The sequence below is a fragment of the Poecile atricapillus genome, chromosome 3 (assembly GCF_030490865.1).
Source record: "Poecile atricapillus isolate bPoeAtr1 chromosome 3, bPoeAtr1.hap1, whole genome shotgun sequence".
Taxonomy (NCBI): domain Eukaryota; kingdom Metazoa; phylum Chordata; class Aves; order Passeriformes; family Paridae; genus Poecile; species Poecile atricapillus.
In genome coordinates this window covers 38,609,414-38,631,506 of record NC_081251.1, presented here as the reverse complement: position 1 = coordinate 38,631,506, position 22,093 = coordinate 38,609,414, and the positions used below count along the sequence as shown (strand labels likewise).

The window sequence follows — 22,093 nt, the reverse complement described above, 5'->3', positions numbered from 1 at the left end:
GGCTTCCTGTCATGCTGCTGGAATCCATTGGCTGTGTCACAGCAGAGAAGTCAGCCTCTGCAGGATTAGAGCTTAAAAAAGAGTCTAAAACCCTCAAACATATAGGTCATATTGTTCCAAAATGTGGAATATGTAAAATTTTCTTATGAAAGGGTATTCTTTAGTGTTTGATCTTTGTATACTCTCAAGCCTAATCAACAAGAAGGGAGATGTAATCTGTTAAATAGCAGTTAACAAGCTGTAAGTGATGTCCAGGTGTTAGAAAAACTAATTACTTGCTGGTAAAATAGCCTTGTTAAGGTTTAGGGCTTGATGTGTTCTATGATCTCAGACCTAGGGGGAGGTTAAACAAGCTTGGGAAGAAGGATGCCCACTGATAGTGGACACAAAGAATACAGAATTTTCGGGCCACAAGGACGTTTGGCAGAACTCCCAAGATAAGGAAGAAACTATCAAGGTCAACTCAGCAGCTGTGCTGGAATCAGCTCCAACTGGGTGAGACGTAATTCTTGCAGGGGGAGATTGTGACCACTGAGTCATGGACCACTGACCCAAGAAACCCACTGACTCAAAAAGAGGAGAAGGACAGAGCATGTGAACTAATTAGCATGAGAAACGAGAGATCCATTAATCAATAAAAATAAAATACTAATTAATAAGAAAACAACCTAACTTGTAGCTAGTGTACACTAATTCTTTTGTTTGCTCAAGTTATGAGTAGTAAAAAGTTTTGACAGTGCATGTGCTTGATTTGGGGAATACCACCAAGCAGCCAGGCTTGTGCAACTCTGAAATAAGTAATTGATGTCTCTCCTGAGTGTCTGATTTTTGGTTTTTTGCACACTGGGCGATGAATCCGATTTTTGTGGACAACACAAAATGTTGTGTCTTTAAATAAATTGAGACACCTTGAGAACATGCAGAGATTAGGTTTTCCAAATAATTTAAAAGCCAACTGAAAAACAAGAGCAGTCCACTAACTTGATATATATATAATTTGAAGCGTCTTGGAGCTCAGACAGATATTAGGACCTGAAATGGGTTAATGTGTGTTTTATCTGTGAGTCCTTGATAATATATAGGAGTCTTGTAGAGTTTACTGCTTTTGTCTACAGAATAGATCTTGGCAAAAGAAGGGTAGTGTGCCCAGGCTATAAAGAAAATTACACATCATTCATTTTTTAGGTAGGATTTATAAACGTGAAACTACTTAATTAAAAGTTCATAACCATGCTTGTAGAATTTCTGCTTTAGCCTAATCCTTTCTTGCTAAGAATTTGTATGTAAACATACAAAGGCTCATGCCTTCAAGGCTTCACTCTTTCTGTCCAAAGGCAGAGGCTTAAAAGGGAGAGCTAAGAAAGGACAAACCATAATAAAATTCACCTTGAAGTTAATGTGCAACAGGTGTATTCATTTCTAGATGGATTCCCTCTGTACTGTTCCCTCTGCAGCTGGTATGAGATTGATGGGACATGAAGAAAACTGCAAGAAGTGGATTCTGAAAGGAAGAATGCAGTAGAATCTAGAAATGCTTGAGAGATCTTTGCACCAAGTGCACTGGCATCCATGTTGCAACCCCGACTAACTTAGTTTAGCAATTTGCTGAGCAAGGTCGGCCTAATGTTTATTACACGTAGTTCCGTGGAGATTTTAATCATTTGCCTGAAATGTTTCAAATACAAAGGGCAAATATATCTACTTCGTGTTCTTCTTAAATATAGTTAGTGTATGGGAATGTAGTAGTTCAGATTTAAACAGGCAGTTGGCTGTAGATGGGTTAATTAATTCAGACTTGATCCCACAAAACAACCATTTTTAACAAAATAAATAACCAAAAATCAGAATGTTCTTAAATATCTCTGACTTCACTTGAATGAAGGTTTAAGCACAAGTTTTCACAATTTACAGAGCTGAACTTATTTACTAGTAAATTAAAAATATATTTATTTCTATTACCATTTTCTTGCATCAGATTAAACAATTTCAGAGTCAGAAAATGGAATTATTTGTTTAGAATGGCATAACTTCTAAATATATGATTTATTTTCTATCAGTGCTATCTTTCAGGAGGAGAATGACAAGGAAAAAAATCAAAGGCAAAAAACCCTTTCTGTGGCTTTGTGACTCATTTCAGGTAAATGATTGATTCAGGGTAGCTCAGAATCTAATCTCGTATGACCCAGTTGTATCAGGGTGAATTTGGCTTTAAAGTATCACCCATTCCTGGAAGCATGAGTAAAAAAGCATTGATTCAACAAACAATCTCTCTGATAGTTTGTATTAGAGGCAGCCTTTCAGCAAAGTAACAAGGCTTATGTAGAAGAAGAGTGGTTTGGTGTTTATTTATTTATTTGGTGTGTTTAGGTTTTTTTTATTCCCACACTAATCTGTGAGAGACAGTGAGCATAAATCATCTTTCTCTTTGTGTATTCAGTCTCAATTCATTTGTTGAAATACAGAACTAAAGCTGCTTTTTGGAGCAGCCCATACTTTAGCATATTGAATACTTCCAGAAATTAAAGATTTTTAAAATGTAATCTCTTCCAGGAGGCAGTGAGGGAAAGCATCTTGCCAGAAGCTCATCTTATTAAAAAAGGACTGAATGATTTATAAAGTAGCATTCAGACTGATTTAATTGTTGAGGCTGGAGCAAATCATATCCTGAATTTATTGCAGATTGGTCAATGTTAATCTGCAGGCCAGGATTTCACAGCTACAAGTTTGTTGATTCCACCTCTCTCTTCTTTCATCTTTCACTCACAAATCTCTCACAATCTTCCATTTCCCCTTTTCACTTCCTCTTCCCCCCATATGTGTTTGGTTTTTTTCCTCTTCATCTTCAAAACAAATTAGATTAATTCTGATTTAGTTTGAAGGGGTAATCGAAGTCACATTTTTCTTTCTAAAGCTTCCTGCTGATGAAGGGCAGTACTTGGACAGCTCTGTCTTTGGGTTTATTCAAAGCTCTCCCACTTGCCAGAGCAGAGTGTATGTGAGTTCATACAGTGAGTTCATTGAGACATTGAGAAATAGGATGTAGTTTCCAGGAGTAATAAAGGTTTGGGATGGGTAGATCCTGAGATCAAGCTTTGAGTTATCATATGGCACATCACTCGTTAGTGATTAAGGCTCAAAGGCTTCAAAACAGTGACCATTTCATACAAGATAAAGAATATATTGTATGCTTGCATCCCTTTAACTTTCTTTGTGCTTCAATCCTGTTTTTTTGTCTCTTTAAAAGAAAATATCTTTAGAAAGCTTCTCTTGCACTTTGTCTATTTATGCGGCCTGAAATAAGATCCTACTTCTCCCCCCAAATCCTCTTCAATTTTCATAAGGAAATATGCTGAAATTTAAGAGCTGCAAACTGGTTTTCAACATTTTCATATGAATACAAAGAATTTTTATCCTCTAAAAAAGGAAAAAAAAAAAAAAAAGAAGTTTTATCCTTCCCATCTGTCAAAGTGCATAAACCTGCTTTCCAGAAATCATATCCCTGATGGTGGGCACCAGAAAACAAGTAAAAAAACTATGTGTCTCTTTTAATAGCAATAATTTTACAGTGTTTGGTAGAGCTGACTAGCATGACATTTCATTTGCACTTACAATCCAGACGTGCCTAGAAAAACTTAATAAAATTTAAGCATCTAATGTTACTGCAGATGTTTTAATTTTGATACCATGGCACATGCAAATTTCCTTCTCTTAAGGTCTTACTTGCAATATTGAAAGCTCAGAGAAGTCCTGATAATTTGGCATACTTGAAGTGTTTGAGTGAAGTGAGGATGCAGTAATGCATTTGTATTGTGAAAAGCTCTTCAGGATTTTTTCCCCCCTTCTTTTGTATTTTACCCTAGATGTCATCCTGAGATAAGGAGTAGAGCTATCATTTAATCCCCTCTGTATTCCCATGCAAACAACTGTATTTTGCTTTAAGGGTACATATCTTCAATAAGAGCACTAGCAGAACGTGTGGCCCACTTGGCAGCCCAGGATCTGGGCTCCTGTTCCTTCCCCTCTGTTTACATGTGGATTCATTGAACTGCAGCACGCTCCAAAAGGCCCATTTAGCATTCTGCTTCTACATTGTGCTCCTCTTTTTCACCCATCTATGCTATAGAATCAAAACAAAATATTTACGCAGAAGTTTTGGAGGTGTAAAAATAAGAAACTTCTGCCCCAGCCTTAAAGCCTGGAAGGAAAGATGTAGAGAGAGGTGTCTGAGCCACAGCACTCCTGAGGAGGGCTGCTGGGGAGCCTCCAGATTTCTCTTTGTTTAAGACTATGTCACCATTTGAAATCTAGCTAATGTGGAGAGAATTCATAAGCTGATTGCATGCAGCGCTTCCCTTGTTAAGGGTTAATTATTATGCGTCTTTCCTTGCACCATATGGTGGACTTTTCTTTGCTCTGAAATGCCTCTCCTTTCAACAGCTCTGCAGATTAAAAAGTAAAGCTCATTAGCTAACAAACGCTATCCCTTTTACTTCAGATTTACATGGTTTTGTGTAATTTTACATACACTTGACTCTTTGTCAAGTATAACTAGATAGGGTTTATGAAAATTGCCGTCTATTTTTAATATCTCTCTTTAAATAAGTACTGATAATTTTTTTGTTTGTTTTTCTACATTCTCTGTACTAAAAAGAAAAGTTTTCTTTCTGTACCTCAAAACTGTGTTTACAGTTAGGTTTGACCATGGACGTGTATACTTCTCAAATGACAAAAGTTTAAACTAGTCGTTGCTGCAGGATCAGTGCCAAATATCTCCTAATAAAACTGGTTGTATGAAGTCAGAGCTTCCTTAAACACATATGCTTTTGTGATAATCCTAGCCTAAATGTGGTTATGGATAGAATCAAGCTCTTAATTTTTGACAAAAATTTTTCAGACTGATGAGTTTTGTGGTTTTTCTACTTAGTAGTTTGCGGGAGAAGAGTACTGGACTTCTGAGATAAAATACTCATCTTTCATGTTAAGTGAAAAGAGAAAGGGTGGAATGTGAGGGATTTTATGACTTATTCATATAGGCATATTTTTTTGAGCTACACTTGCAGAAGAATAACCAAGTTGAAATTCTGGCAAGTGAATAGCAATTATTGATTATTATTATTTTTCCTTTTTAATATTTTTTTATGAAATTCCTGTTTGATCTGCATAATTACCCATCTTTGAATAGTACACACTTTGAATGCACCTTTTGTGGACTTATGCCTTACTGAGTGTTGTGGAGATGCTCATAAACATTCCTCTTCATGAATTCCAGCAAATGTGGGATAATGGAAAGTTTTAAATTTTGCACATACGTTACCATCTCTTTATATTTTTATATAGTATTAAACACACTTTAGGAGCCACTGGAAACAATCATTACTGTAATATTAAAAGATTTATTCCTCCACTATTGCCATTACCATGCCCTACTGGTATTATTGCTGTCTGGATATACTATTAGTATTATCGATTATTAATGGTGGAATAAGAAGGGGAATTCTGCCAGTGCATTATAAATATTCAGAGAAATGGAATATGCATTCTCTTTGCATATTTTTGGTGCATATTTCCCAGTTTTGGGAAACAGGCCTTTACTGAAACTAGCTTTAAATAATTCTTTATCCCATTTGATGCTCCATTTTTATATTTTTCCAGATATTTTTAAACTTTTTCTGCTGATGACCCATCTTTTTCTGATTTAGCATTCAAAGATTATTTACTCCAAAATCTGATAAGAACTGTTACATGGAACATTATTTGTGATGTCAGAAATCAACTTTATGGTTTTCCTGCAGGACTGAGCCTTCCTAAGCAAAATAGAAATAGAGGTATCCTATCTTGTTTCATGCAGGTATTTCTGATAAAGGAAGAGCATGTCAGCGAGTTACGTATAAGTAAGGGAAAATAGACATAATTCAGTTACTTTTCTGCTATGAATATGTCTTATTCCATGAAATCACTGTACTTTTTGCCTTATTTTTGAAGTATACTTAAAATTCTCGCTCATCTGCAGAGTCATACAAACTCTGCTACCAAATTAGCTGAAAGACAGTGACTTGTTTTTTGGGGGTTTTTTTCTGCCTACTGTTTTTCATTTCTTTTGGAATAGCATGAAAAGGCTCCCATCAGTCTTCAGGCTGGCTACATTAGTCATTAGATCCACATATAAAAATGCATTCTCTAACCAAAAAGGCTTTTTACTCTAAGCATCAATGGCATGCTATGCCAAGGACAAGGTGAAATGCTAATGTCCTGTTTACCTCCTTCCAACGGTCTTCATGCTGAAATGGATAAAAGTCCTTACTCTGAAGGACAGCTTTATGATTCTAATTTCAGGAACTTCCTGAGTAATTAAGACATGCTCATTTATTATGCCAATTTACAATGGTTCTGTCTAGATAACAATACAGATTCCTCAAATTTCTTTCCACCATTTTAGATTAAAATCTTTATCTGCTGGTTAGACACACATTTCCCATGTCTTCTTTCCTGACTCTCTGACATGGATTTTTTTTTTTTTTTTATTAGACATGACAGAAAAAACATTGCATAGCTTTTGAACTTTAGATTAGGAAATTAAGTCAAAAGTTAGTGAGAGTTTGCATTAAGTCAGAAGTTAGTGAGAGTCTGCAAATTTTTGCACTTGGAAAAGTTCGTGCTCCAGAGTGTTTAAAATACCACTTCTTTTAAAGGCTGATGAAATACACATTTAGCCAGACTTCAAGTTAAAAAACTCACAGTAAAACCCAGCAAAATTTATTTGTGCTTTTTAAAATTAATAATTATGCTAGTCATTTTTGATTCTCATATGTTTTTTTAAAGAACATTCTAATATTAGAAATTGTTTTAATATTGAAAGAATATATATAATTACCAGGGAAAATTCTTTTGACAATGAGAACTTTGCTGAATTCAGATATTACAAAATATTGAATTGTATTGGTGCTTTTGTTTGTTTTTGTGTTTGGTGTTATTTTGGTGGGGAGGGGGATAAATCCAAATGAGTAGGTAAATGAAACTTTATTTATCTAATTAGATCTAATATCTAATTATTGATAAATATTTTTGTCAAAGTATTTTCAACTAGCTTTTTCATTCCTGTATTCTAAAGATTTATTATTTATTACATATATTATATATATTATATATTACATTGAGACAATATGTTAGAATAATCATTGCTGTATAATTATATTCTATAGTGCTCATATTTTAATCTTAGTATTATGAACCATATGGCTTACATTAGTGAAGAAATTTCTTTTCAATGAACATCCTAATATTTTAATGTGTACATGTGTAAAAGATATGTGTCTTATGAACCAAACACCAAGTTACTTCTAGATAACTATAAGCTACTCTATTAATAACAGAAACATACACAACGAGAAAACCCAAAAACCCAAACCAACTTAACAAAAAATTCTGTTGTAGTGAAGAAAAATCTGACGTGTGATATCAGAACATGTGAACTTAAATTTGGTCAGAATTGTTAGGTTGAGTAACAGTTAGTTTAATTTTGTTCTCTATGCACAAAACCAAAACAATTTACTTGTATAATACATAAATAGAAATTAAATTATAACATTCTCTAGCACTTTACTGATTTGTTTCAGCTAAAAACCTAACGTTATAGCCCCATGAAAATGTCTGTATTCTAAAAATAAGAAAATTTAAGAAGAGCACAAAAAGTATCCCTTAAGCCATCATTCTTAAAATAAAATTATGGCACCCAATTTTACTTCTTCCTTTGAGAGCCTCTTCTCAGGTGGCCAGATCTTAAGAGCAAAATTCATTGTGGTGAATAAAAAGGGTTGTAATGACTGTAGTTAAGGGAAGGTATGTCATACACATCTGTGATAAAGAAGTATCAGGGCATCTCGCTCACGCACTCACTCAGTCCTGAGATACTCCAGCTCCTTACACTAGTTCTTTTCCAGCCCAGTTCTCACTGGCAGTACTAGTAGTTGTACAGATATATATGTCCTAAATTTTCTTTGCAATGGAGGACTTGTAGCGACTTTTCTATAAATTGACTTTAACCTGTAAAAAGAAAGAGCAAGAACACATGGGTGTAATTAATAAGTAAAAGCTGAGTGTTTAATATTTAGCATTATGTAATCTAAAGTTGTACAAGCAGAAATGTTTGAATGGCATTTCTGAGACAACTTCCTCTGAGTGGCAGGAGCATTTTCTCCTTGAGCTGTGGCCAAGTCTCTTTCCACAGGGAAACCCTATTTGAGACATAGTGAGCTCATGATTCTGTTTTCCTGCATTTTGTTAGCATAGATCACTAGATTGATGTTTACACTTGAACAGATGCAGCTTTTAAAGCAGGAAATTCACTGTGAACTGGGTGCCCTGAATTCTCTCTCACCTTTCTTTACAAAGAGATACCACCATTTCCACAATTAAGAATAAAGGAGGATGAAAATTTTAAAAAATAGTGAGGTAGTAAATGCTGTTAATTTCAGTTGAAACATCCTTTTTTAAGGCTGTTGTTTAGTGTTTTGTCATGCTGTGTTTTTATCCCTTGTGCTAGCTTTGCTGACCTTTTGGGCAGGCTTTGGCCAATTGGGATTGTATTTGCACAGTAGATCATATTTTGACAAAAAAACCCTGTTTTTCCAGACTCCCCTGGGACAATATATCTGTGTAAGTTCAGTCACATACTAGATAAGGATACAGGCCTAATTTTAATCCTTATCAAGTTTAGCACCTACCCAGAAGACTGTATTTTAGTGATAAAGTTGGGGGATTTTTTTAAGACTCTCATGAATCCAACAGCAAGACACAGGGATGTTAAATCAGAAGGTGACTTTGCTCTGAGTCTTGGAGATTTTATTATTAACTTTGGTGTGCCACTTAGTGCCTAAAGCTGCATGATGGTGAACCTGGGTTTTCTGGTCTGAAATCAGCATTACTTCATGAGGCATCCAGACACTTTCCAGTCACTGCACCAGATGCTGATACTTAAGGTGCTTTAGTTCCCCAACTTCATTTTACATGAAAATTTCTAACACCTAAGGCAGCTGCATCTCTGGTAATGAAATTCCTCATTTTCTGTACTTTTTAATCAACATGCTTCAGAAGTGGTGTTTCCCCGATGTTGCTTAGTAAATGCTAATAAACAATACATGTTTTAAGTGAAATAAGAAAACCTATTAAAAATAAGTAAATATGTGCTACGGTAGCACCTGGTTGCTATAAAACCTGTCTTGCAAAACTCAGGATTGCCTTTGCATGGGCAATCCTGAGTTTTTTTTGTTTGTTTGTTTGTTTTTTTTGGCAGGGAAATGTAGTGATTTGTTTCATTTTTTGCATCACTTTGTTAGATTTTTTTTTGGTTTGTTTATTTTATGATATTTATTACTGGTTGGTTTGTGCATGATAATTATCCCAGCAAATTCAGTTTGCTGTTTCTCTCAAGTAAAAGAACATTAAAATGAAAAATTACAGTGTTTTCCCAAGAACATCTCTGTGTAATCAGAAACCTGTATCTAGCTCAAGAAAGAACAGTATTCTTTCAGGATACAGAGATTCATTAATTGGCAAAAATCAATGTCCTGGCAGTATAAAAGTCCAACAGCATTTATAAATATGCAGACAGTGCTTCAATAGAGATGTGATAATTAGAAGGTCATCAGTTTAACACTTATTTTATTTATGTCATTAATGCACAAGTCATTTGAAGTGTTGATTATTTCTGGTGAGCAGACTTAACTTGTAAGCAGTGAAAACAAAGCAGGTGTATTAGCTTCTATTCACTACTGATACTCCAGTGAGTTAGGTAGACCAGAAAATGCATAAACCAACCAAACGAAAAGAGTGCCAGGTGATATATCTTGAATGAAAGACATAGTGCAGCCTTCATTGTGCAGGGAGTTTGAGTTAAAGAGCCATATCCTGATGTACATAGGTGAGGCTGTTGTTTACCTCAAAGCTGTAAAAAATGCAAGTAATAAAATAAACTTAGAAAGTTAAAAAGAAAGATGGAAGCACTAATTAAGTACATAAAAGTATATGTCTAAGAGAGTAGTAGTTTTATAAAGTGCATTAAATAAACCATTTTTAAGACTGCAATTTCAAAATAGCTGCCTTGAAAAAACAAATCTTTTGAGAATTTGAAAACAGACATGTTAATTTTAGTTAGAAGAAAACAGTGTTTGAATACCGTGAGAAAATAGTCAGGAGGAAGGAAAGATCGCTTCTTTATTCTGCTCAAATAATTTTCTTTTTTTTTTTTTAATTATATCTGTGATTTAACACAAGGCTGGATGATTCCAATGATGCAAAGACATAATTTGTTTTTCCAGCCCTTAGCAGCATTTTACTCTTGGGGCCTCTTTCTCAAGTGTTACAAACTGCATCACATCCCTTCCAGTCCTTTGGGGGATGCAGGCTAGAGGTATGGATGCTTTCTACTGACTAGATTTAGATCATTGTTCCAAAACAAAGAGGGATGGAAAGGGGTACCATATCCTGTTTATTATTTTGAAGACAATTTACCATTTTCAATTAAAATGATGGAAGATAATTGTAGGATGTACAAAGGAGCCCAATTTCAACAATCTCTGTTCAAACATAATTGTCTCTTAAACAAACCACTCAATGCTAGTACATCCCTGATTTGCATACGTAACTTTTAATCCTCCTCTTCATCTGCCATGAGCAAACACCACACCAAACATTACGGTCTGCTGTAGTGAGATTCTCTGTTTTAAGTGAAAGTTTAAGTTACATAAGTTTCAGTTAAATTACATTTAAGCAAAGGTTTTCTGTAATAATATTAGAGGAGACCTAGAAGTACAACTTCCTGAGGTTGCTCTAAACTATATGTAAATTTGGTTCACCTCTCTTATCCATCCTTTTGATGACTGGATAAAGCCCTCCTTACAATATCTTTATTTTGTTATATTTAAGAAGCATGTCTTTTCCTTTCTCTTTGTTTCTTCTACAGTAGAGACACTTAAAGTCTTCAATAGGCTCTACCATTTTGTTATTTAAACATCACAACTTAATTTGAAAACTTTGAGAGCATTTCAATACATGAAACAACATAAATCATACTTGAATCAAGAACTTGAAGGACTTTGGTTTTGCATTTCAATACAAACAAAATGAGAATGAGGAAGGAAGATTCTACAGAGAAAAAAAGTCCAAATTAGTCTCATCATACATTTATAAGAAGGAAATAATAGTATAACAGATATATAGAAGGAAGGTTGACCTTTCTTCTCCTTGTCTGCTTTATTCTGGGAGGAGAAACAGTTTTGCCCGTATCAGCTTCTACTGAGAGAAGCCTATGGCTCTGTCTGGGAAAAGCTGATACAGGCAAGGGGACATTTCTGGATTGTCTTCCTGCATCCTGATTCCTGGCAAAGGGACTGTGGAAACAGAGGAAATAAGGGAGATTTACTTTCAGTACCTGAATGACTGGGGCAAAGGGTACTGTTTAAGCAAAACCAGAATTCCAGCAAAACTGCCACTATCTGGATAACCACTGACAATCTGGAAATCTGTATCTTGAGGAAATGGCAACAGTGTCGATCCACCTTTCACTCTACTGATTAATAGCCTAATTAAGAGTGTAGTATGTTCCATTTTTTATAACCTGAGTGTTACAGTGCCATGTTATAAAGTGCTAGTGGTTACATTCTTCTTCATTTTGCCATAAAAATAATACCACTGGATTTTTAAAAAGCATGAAGTACTCCTGTCATCCTTTTATGTTTATTTGTATTTCCTGCCTTTGAGCTTTATTCTTTTAGGTGTACCATTAAAAATTAGTCACCAGTTAATGTGCTGAAGGCTTTGGGTACCTAGATGATTCTTTGGAAAGAACTAAAGAACACCTGCAATGTCTTAAGGTAATAACTGTCAAGCTGTCAGAGGCAAAAGTAACAAGCAAAAATATTTGCAACAAAAGAAAGGAGAAGACAGCCGTTAGAAGGGGAAGCAAACTATATTTATAAAGCTGGTTGTAAAAGCAGTTAATGCTAAACATGTGATGTTTATGCCAATAGAATGAGTCAGATGTGCTTCAAGTGAAATACTGTTTTTTGAGCTGCCTAATGTCACCAGCGCCTGCAGGGACAGTTTGCTAACTCTCCATGAACACACAGCCAGCTCTTCAAAGTAATTTTCATTATGCAACAGTGGAGCTTTAAAGGCATCCTCTCTTATTGATCTTGGTTTTTGCACGATTCAACTTGTTAAGAACAAGATAAAGCTCCTCTGATAAACATTGATATTCTATAGGTAAGGAGAATTTCTTTTGTCTAACATTTTTATTGTCATTGTTTGTATTTATTCAGACAGCTTAACCTTCTGTAAGCCTCTGGTAAGTCATTAAAATGGCTTTCTCCCACAACAGTTAAGCTTCCTTTAAACTCCAGCCAGCTGCTTGCATTCCTGGCCTTCTGGAACTTCTGAGCCAGCACTTGAGAGCAATCATGGCACCTCACCTACACAGTCTGGACTGGGCCAAAAGTTTTCCAGATTTTGCTTTCTTCATGTTAAATTTAATGAAAGAGATGTAGGCATCTGATTTTTTAGAAAGAATGCACTGATGAAAAAAGACACAACCTTCCCCTGCCCCTTTCCCCTCCCCTTTCCCCTCCCCTTTCCCCTCCCCTTTCCCTTCCCCTTTCCCTTCCCCTTTCCCTTTCCCTTCCCCTTCCCCTTCCCCTGCCCCTTCCCTTTCCCTTTCCCCTTCCCCTTCTTGAACCATATGCCTGAGCTATGGGCTAATATGAAAACTAAAGGAAAGGATAAAATGGATAATTTCACAATAATCTAATCCATCTAGTTCAAAAGTGTTGCAGATATGGAATTTCTTTCCTGCTTTGGTTTTTTGGGGAGGCGGTGGGGGTGGGGAGTGGGATGGTTTGAGATATACCTTGATATCACATATATATATTAATGAAATGCAAATATAAAAATACATTCTAAGTATTTTCAAAACCAAATTGATGATCTATTTTATTCCTTTAAATTCTTTGGCAAGCAGTTTACCATGGAGTTGAAAAGGGGAGAAATACATGCTTAACACTAGAGTATGTAATCTGGGTGGCCTGGCTGTACAGTAAAGTGTAGAGTTCAAACAGAATTTGGGATGATCCTGTAACTTCAGGCCATGCTGAGTCACTTAACACACATTCATGTGGCTGTTGTGCTCTAGGTCAGCTGGCCAGCTGCTCACGTTAAACCTCACAAATCTGCATTAGTCACAATCCTAATTTATCGTGCATTTTTGTGTATTTTTTAACGCTTGTTTCATAGAATACAATCTTGTGGAAATTACTTGCGAAAACTCAAAAGTCTCTTTGTATCTAGGGGGTGAGAGTGGTTTCTAGGCACTCTGGAGAAAAGTTAATGACTGCAGCAGAAAGGTGGGTAGGTGGTAGACTCCGTCTGCCAAACTTGGCTGTGTGTTGCATATCGACACAAATTTTAAACTCTGAGTAAGCCAGACTCTTTACAGGATATGCCTCATTTACCTCTTGAAGAGTGGCAGATGTTTCCACCATCGCTCAGAGGGGAGTCCAGCCTCCTTAGCTGGGTGCCTGAGCTGTACCAGAGAGGATGCTTCTCTGTAGGCCTTTCAGGGCAACCCCTTTCCTCGATTAGATTTCTTCTTGGGAAAGGTTTTACAAAATAGACTCAGAGATTTAAATTAGAAAGGCTAGTTCTCAGCTGTGGGTAATAAATTGAGACAAATACCAGAAATTAGCATCTCTGTATTTCTATCAGAGAAAACAAATATTAGGTGAATGATTTAAAAATTAATAAAGATAATGAAATTATAAGAAACCGCAAACCTTATGAAATATGTAGAATGAGAAAATAGTTCTACCAGTCAAGTGATGTAGGTTCCATCTCAGGACACACCTGTGGAAAAAATTAAGCTTAAAGTCGCACCTAAGACTTGCTTGCCTGAGATCTGAATGACCAGCAGGATCTCCTTCTCCACTAACTCGAAGGACCTTAATGACACTGGACATGTATTTTAATATGTCTGGTGAAAAATCAGATCAGTCCAGGCAGGTATTGCACACTGGGGTGTGAAATTTGCGTCAAGATAAGGAAAATTATATTTAATGGTGAATTGTACATTACCTTAAAGACTGTAGTATATGCAGTAACAGTTTTTTTAATAAAAATAAGCCAGTTGTGTGTTCCACTTTTAAAATAAGTTTGCAGTCATGCCCTTTTGAAGATAGTTATTCTGTTTAATATGCATACATACTGCATGTATAAGGACCTAATTGGTTCCTGTGGATACAGATGTTATTAAAAAAAGTTCCATGAATCTCTGTATTATCTGACTTTATATGTATATTTCATAAACCTTTAGTTTGGATTAGAGAAATTACAAGGTTAAAAAAACCACAAGCTTTCAAATAGAGATTTAAAATAAAACTTGGGCGTATCATTGCCAGCTTTTTTTTTTTTTTATGACTAATTCAACCATTGTTGGTTAGACAGAAAAAATGAGGAATTTTTTATTTGCTATTTTTATTATGCCTGAGCATGTGTGCAGTACAGCTTGGATTAGTTAAGTAATCTTTAAATCAAGTAATCTCTACTATTTCCCTTTTTCTAGCAGTGCTCACATAAACTCATAGCTCGGTAATGAGTAGATTGACTACTTTTATCATTGAATGATCATAAGAGGAGGTTCTAAGTGGTTTAGCACAGTTATTTTTGAAGTCAGGGTTTTTTACTTGCACATATAAGGGAGAGTAATGAACATTCAGTATATTTATTATCGTGGGAAATTCCAATACCAATAATTTGTTTTTTTCATTTCATACAGTAGGTAGTGCTGAGACATACTCATTAAGGAAACCAGCTATAGATGTTTATGATTCTGACGTATATCCATCTTAATATATGTATTATAATGCATTCATGGATATAAATAATTACACTGGAGCTTTTTCAAATGAATATGATATTAGACTGTTGTTCAGAGGATATAGTCCTACTTTTATTTCTGTTTACATATTGTGCAACCTTTCACATTTCTTATTGTTGAAACATTTCACATATTTATTTAATACACTTTTGGTCTAAGCTATGTTGTAGTTTGACTGATCTAAATATGACCCATATTATACACTGTGCTCACTCATGTCATTTCAGTTGCTGTGCTAGTGATGGGCCTTGGAATCACTAAATTTGGGTCTCTTGCTGTTGGTGGCAAGTGCAACTTTTGTGCTATACATACCTGTGGGTAGCAGTAATTTCTACTGAAGACCTGGAGGCTCTCCTAGGAAAATAATAATTGAAAAATGATCTGCACAGTCTGTGTAGGAAAACAGTAATTTTCATGAAAAAACAGGATTGTGCTGTTGTTAAGACTCAAGTTTAATTGCTTTTGTGATATTCCAGTTTTATGGCCTTTTGCTGTCTCCTTTACAATCTGGAAGGACTTGTTAGATATGTAGATACCATTTTCCTTACTTTCATTTAGCAGAACAGCTTACTTTGGATGCAGTCTGAAAGACAGACCAACCCAGCTCTCTCCCAGTGCCCTAACTATGAGTGAGGGAATGGAGAATCAGATCTAAAGTTTGTTATTTAAGATAGATAAAATTGTAATAAACTATTCAAGATACTTAAACAATTTTGCTTATTTTTCCAATATATTGAGTAAATGTGCAATAAAACAGAACCAGCTTTGTTTGGTTGGTTTGTTTTTTTTTAGTTTAGCCTTTCTGACGTATTGTTGCATGGTTTTGTGTTACTGAAAAGAGCTCCATTTTCATCTCCTTCATCCTGGATATTGATTGAAGTTCAACATTCAGGATGAAAGGAGTCAGTGCAGTCACTACTTATTCACACCATTAAAAATTGAAATAGAATCCAACCCAGAAGCTGTTCTGGTCTTGTTGTTTTGTGGATTTTTTTTCCCCTTATAAAATACTGGTTCAGACTTCAATACTTCATAGGAATATTTTCATCATAAAATTGATTCTCTGCAGTTGTGAAGCTGGAGTTATATAAGTAGTCACAGTATTTAAATAGAAGTTTGCTAAAATGCCTCTAGGCTCACCAGGAATTAGACTTACACTATTGTAAGTGGAAACCTGGATCCTACAAGATCTGCATGAGAGGTAAGTCAGAGCAAACTCCTGGCTAATTACCTTCAAGAGCTTTAAGGATAATGGAATACCTCCTTAAATGCAAAGGAAAAATTAGGAGGAAGGAAGAAATTGTAGATAGTATGTGAGAAAATAGGATCTACCTCACCTAAAAAGTTCGTAAATGTTATGTATCAGTTTTATTCGCTTTACTAGGTTATCTGTTTCTTCTAAAATCAGTGCCTAAATTCACTGTGTAGTCAGTGAAGAAAGTTTTCCAAAGGTCTTAAAGTGATGTTTTAAAATTTAGGGGTCTCTGATTAAATAGGCAGGCTCTCTTTCTGGATCTTTCCACTGCACTTACCTTTCTGTCATAGGGAGCAAACTTGTTTGGGTGAACTTAAGCACTTAATTTATGTGTGCTGTAGTCGCCTGAAGGGGAGGTGCACCCAGGTGCCTAAGTTAGATTGTCGTTATCTCATCTAGAATTACTTCTGAAATAAAAAAGTAAAGAGCAGTCTCTGTGAAATTGGCCAAGTAATTGTAATCTTTTTGTTAAAAAATATATAAAAAATTGTAGCCAATTAATGATGTAGCTATGTTGCATAATCAGTTGTGGTAATTACATTTTTAATTACTTTACCCTTAGGACCTGATTCTGATCTTGTTTCCATTGGTATAAAGCAAGGATAACTTGGATAAAATCAATGCAGCTAAACTAAAATATAATTGATGAGAGGTCAGAATTGAGCCCTAAATGGTATGCTAAAAGTGGAACTAATCAGAAAGCTAAATGGGTTTATAATTTGTGCAATTGACATTTTCGTAATCTAAATCTCCAAGAAGTTAACCTTTGGATACAGAACTTCACTTTCCTTTAGAGTCTCATAGTATTCAGGGAAGTGAAGCCACTAGAAAGCCTGTAAAAAAAAAAAAAAAATGGTTCTGTACAACTTTTAAAACCATGTAGTAAATTCTTTCATTATATGATTGATGTGTTTCCAGCTTAATACATTTCTGCATCAGAGCAAAACTTTGAGCAAAGTTTTCTGGTGAGCAGAACCTAGAGAAGCATTAAACCATGGCATGTTCTCAAATAACAAAAAAAAAAAAGAAAAAAGAAAAAAATTCCCCCAAATGCAAAGTTACTTTAAGCAGTAAGGAGTTTTAGGAACTAATATCTACTCAAAAGGAACAATATTTAAGATAATTTTGAAGTTATGTATAGGGTTTACTCTTTGTGTAATAGATGGTAGGGATACATTTTTTAAAAATCATGTTTTTTATCATATGCAGTTGCATAAGCCCTATAAAAGTGTTACAAGTTTAAATATTTTTAATGTAAAAAAAAATAAGAAAAAATAAAAATATTTTAATACAAAATTGGTTAGCTTTATTTTTAAGTAGATATGCACATTATGTCTAACGTAGTTTTTGCTGTTGAATACTGAGATGTTAATTTTTGTTGTATATTCAAATCAATAAAATAGCTTTACTATGCAAAATACATTCCTCCAAAGATAAGGGGTTTTTCTTCTGATTTTGCACAAGAGTATTTTTCTAACAGCTCGTGCAAACTTCCAAAGTGACTTCATCTGGACAGTCTTCATTGTATCAAATGGATTTTTTTTTTTCTCAGCTGACAGAATGTACGTGAATTTTTGTACATCAGGAGAAATTTTGAATATTTTGTTTATGTCAGTGGCAGTCCTCCAGTGGTGACCTCACTCTGGCCAGTGAAACTGGTTCCTCTACAAGTCCTGACCTAGGGGATCATGGGCAGTCTGCTGTGCCTGACCTTCTCCCCATGGACATGACTTTCCCTCCTGTGCATAGTCAATAACTTCAGCCTTACTGCTTCTGATATTTATCACTGTAGCAGAGATTCCCAGATGGATATTTATCCATCTTCTTAAATTCTAGAGATTTATTGCTCTTTGGGAGAAAAACATCTCATAATATGAGAGAAAATGCAAACTGTTCGTGCATCAAGTTCTTCCTGTATTCCCTGTGAATCCTACCAATGCTGCTTTCAGAAATATGCCCATTGTTAGCTGTGCCATTATGATACATTTCACAGGAATTTGTAAGCCTGTAACAGAAGTTGTTACACATTTGAGGAATGTTAGTAGAGTAATATTTTTTTCCCCGCAGAACAATTAAATCTTTGGAAGCATCAGTTTGATCAAACCTCTGGCACATAATTATTGTTTTGTGCTGACATCTTTATAGAATATTTATATGCTTTTCTGTTAATATTTGATCAACTGTTTTTAATTCTTTTTGCATGGCACTTTGTTTCCAGATTTTGGATGGCTGTCTGAAACAAAACGCTTTGTTATGGGGCTGGAATTCGCTCAATTGTGTCTTGGACATCTTACACTAAATAAACATAATCTAACTAGTCCACAGGCCTCCCAAGCCACTACTGTAAATCACCTCATACACTTCTCTGAAAGTAAAAATTTCTTTTGCTGAAGCCAAACTAGAGTGGCAAACTTAGCTATACGGTAATAAGAATGTATTAAAGAGGGTTTTGTTGTTATTTTTTTCCCCATGTGTAGCATCCTTGAAGCTGACATCTATTTGTGACTGAATAGATGACAGCATGAAATTCAATTACAGCAAACAGTCTCAGTCATTACACCTGTCTGCTTCCAGAGAAAAGTATTTGTAAATTGTTTTTTATCCTTCTGTTCCCTGAAACCTATGTCTGTAATTGACACTTGCCAGCAGAGATGACTGGAGACAGAAGGAGAACATTATGTGTCTGAGTATCCCACCAGGGAAAAGAGTATTCTCATCTTTGGAGAGTTTTGTGGTGTTTTGTTTTCTTTAATGAAGAATAATATCTGTGTGCCAAGGATTTACTGCAAGGCTGGTGGCAGATGTTTCTCTAAAAAAAATAAAAATAAAAAAGAATAGAAAAAGTTATGAAAGATGAAACACAAAATAACACAGGACAAAAGAAAAAGCTAATTAACATAGAAATATTTCTTCTGCAAAGAGAAACAAATGCTTCAGGAGAACAAAACCCCCTCTCTGTTATTTGTAAGGCTGGTTTGTTACTCTAACACATTTGTAAGAATCAGGTTTGTGCCTGACATGTCAAAACTTATTCACAAAACAAGAGTTGTGGATATCTTGGGAAACGACGTTGTCACTTGTTACGCAACTCAGCATCAATTCAGCCCTGATTGATGCCCAAGTTGCCAGTTTTCAAAGAAATGAGATGCAGACATAACAGTAATATTTGTACCAAATGTCAGGCAGAAGAAACAGGGGAGTTCATAGAATGGGTCTAGATGTAGACTGTGACCAGAAAAAAAAAATCAAAACATGATAGACAAGCTGTCAGCCCGATCTTTCTAAACTGTTTCATTTCTTTCTGGTAGATTCTTTTTCTTTCTTTCTATTGGTTTCCCTCCTCAGAATTCTGCCAGAGTAGACAGCATACAGAACTGATCCAGCTGCTAAGTTTTGAGTTTGATGAAGGAATTACCAAACCATTATTTATTTCAAATGTATCAGATGTTTAAAAGGTATGGGCACTTAGTAAGTCACTTGGTATTTGGTAATAATGCTATTTGAGCATAAGTTTTCTTAGAAATTTGCTAGTGCTATTAGGGGAGATCAGAATGTATTTATTGTTTTTTTCCTCATGGGTCCCTTCCAACTCAGCATTTTTTATGATTCTATATTTAATTGGTATTTGACAGTGTAGTGTTTGGGCCACTACTGCTTCTGTTCCTCTCTGTGGATCAGCAAGTGTTCTGAGAGTTTCTCAGCCATAAAAGTAATGGCAAAGCATGTGATGGAGTAATGCAGTCAAGTATTACTTGACTGCCTTGCCTGTTCCCATGTACTCATGACATCCCCAAGTGGCACAGAGCAACTGTGTGTGCCTCTGCTGATGGCTTACCCAGCACTGTAAGCACACTGTGTTATATTTATGAGCTGGAAAGTAAAGTGTGCCGGTGAGGAAGTTAAAATGGTTTCTCTGTAGGATATTGTTAGTGTAAAATATCTGATTTATTTGGGTCTTTTTTTGAATGCTGCAGCTTGTAAACACAGTGGGGAATTTCTCTGCCATTGATCCAAAGCAATGGGTACTAATGGCATAATACAGTGGTACTCAATAACCTTTTATCATGGGCTGCTTTGTCATGTGGAGGTTTAACTGTGGGGAGAGAAATACACTGTAACAAAACAGAAAATCTTGTGAATTTCTATCAATACATTTAATAATTCTCAATTTAATAGCTATTATGTTCTCTTGTTATCTTTTTGCATGAACTATGATATCATAGTTATAGAATATAGAAATATAATAGAATATAGTTATAGAATAACATGAAAATTATTGTGCATTTTAGTGTAAACATGAAGTGAGAAATAAGCATTTTTTTTCCAAGCATTTCAAGGACAAGCTGTGTCAGTTTTCTCTCATGGCTTTGCTAGCTCTCAAGTGAGTGCTGTATTACAGTACTGTAAAGTTTTTAATAATTTAAATAATTAATATAACAAACAACTTAATTTTTTTTTCCTTTCACACAAAAAAGCTCTTTTATCTTTCTACAAAAGAAACAGGATATGTAAGTAAGGAAAACAGCTATACAATAAAGTGTTAAAGTTTGCCCGGTACTGGCAAAACTTGTCTAGACTCTTTTTACATCAGACAGCTCCTTAGAAGTAATCAAGGGCATGTGTCATGAAGCATGGCAGGGCATGTATCCTGTGGTATCCTGTTTCAGACCAGCACAAAAACCAGTGTTGTGCCACATGCTGACCCCCAGATCCCTGACAGCGGCAGCTGCAGTTCTTCAAGGTGTATAATCTGTTTGCCTTCCACTCTTATTTAGTAATTTTGGCAATTCTGATGCTTGTTGCCCTTGAGAGCAAACCAGAACATGGTTGGAGGCCAGGTTGTGACTTCACTTACACTCTTTCTCTTGGGAGCAAATCAGAGCAAAAGCCAGTGCAGAAAGGTTCCATTTGGGTAATCTGGGTGCAGGACTGTAATGGAGTGTGGGGAGTTTTGTATTCTCTTCCTGAAAAGCCATTTAAGAGCTAACAACAGTATAATTTTCCGCTACTATTTTCATATGCACATATATATCTATCTGTATCTATCTATATCATCTATATCTATATCATCTATCTATATATATAGATATATAGATATATACACACGGGTTCATTTTGCATTTGTTTTTGGTAAAAAGCCAAATTACAGTCACGCTTAAAATAGATGCAGAGGCAAAACAAACTATGTTATCCAAAGATTTCTGCTGATAAAGAACACAGCAAAGACATGTTAAAAAGAAATAACAGAATAGGTTATAACCATTGGGATGCCAATATCCCTGTTTTTCTGTATTTTGCATCTGTTAGTAATGTCCCCTTCAGGCTCAATACTCAAAACACCCCTCAACTGTTGTAGAATACTGCTGCAGAAAAATGGTTTATGTCACATAAAACATATATTGGGCCCTAAGATACAGTTTTACAGGGATGTAAAATTGATCTCATTGCTGCTGTAGGAAAAGCCGGTGGTTTTGAATGATTCTTGCGTATCTTCATGGTATGAAAATAAAAGATGGCCGAAGCCAAGTTTTTGTCCTTTAGGAAGTGCTGTAAGGGTGCTGCCAAAGTGGCAGTATTATTGTTTGACCTCAGCAAGTACAAGAGGAAGCTCAGATTGACTTCAGCACATTATTGCTGTTGTAAAATAAAGAAATAATAAACCAAAAAAAAAAAAAAAAGGTGAAGGAAGTCTGATAGCCCATTCATTCTTTAGAATTTATATGGCAAGTCATGAAACTGGAGTTGCAAGCATAGATTTGGTAGCATTTGTTAATGTAGGGTTTAGTCCTGCACGAGGAGAACTTATTCCTGTTCATTTATGAAATTTTCTCTGTGAAGTGCGACTGCAGGATTGCAAACCCTTATTTCTAAGAATTTTAAGTATTTTGTTTCATATACATGAACTACTAAATACACAA

At 35.3% G+C, this 22,093-nt stretch overlaps 1 protein-coding gene across 7 annotated transcripts in view; it reads left to right on the top strand.

The window, feature by feature from the left end:
- The window catches only part of EPHA7 (EPH receptor A7), a 163,108-nt gene that overhangs the window by 92,090 nt on the left and 48,925 nt on the right, over positions 1–22,093 (top strand). Inside the window, exon 6 of one of the 7 annotated variants that reach the window (XM_058835174.1) lies at positions 1,424–1,713. The exons of 5 other annotated variants lie outside the window; for them this stretch is intronic. In XM_058835174.1, coding sequence (XP_058691157.1) covers positions 1,424–1,479 — 56 coding nt within the window. In that variant the 3' untranslated portion in view covers positions 1,480–1,713. Of the gene's footprint in view, positions 1–1,407; positions 1,714–22,093 lie in introns of those variants that run through there. One more of the 7 variants, XM_058835175.1, reaches the window with a different exon arrangement.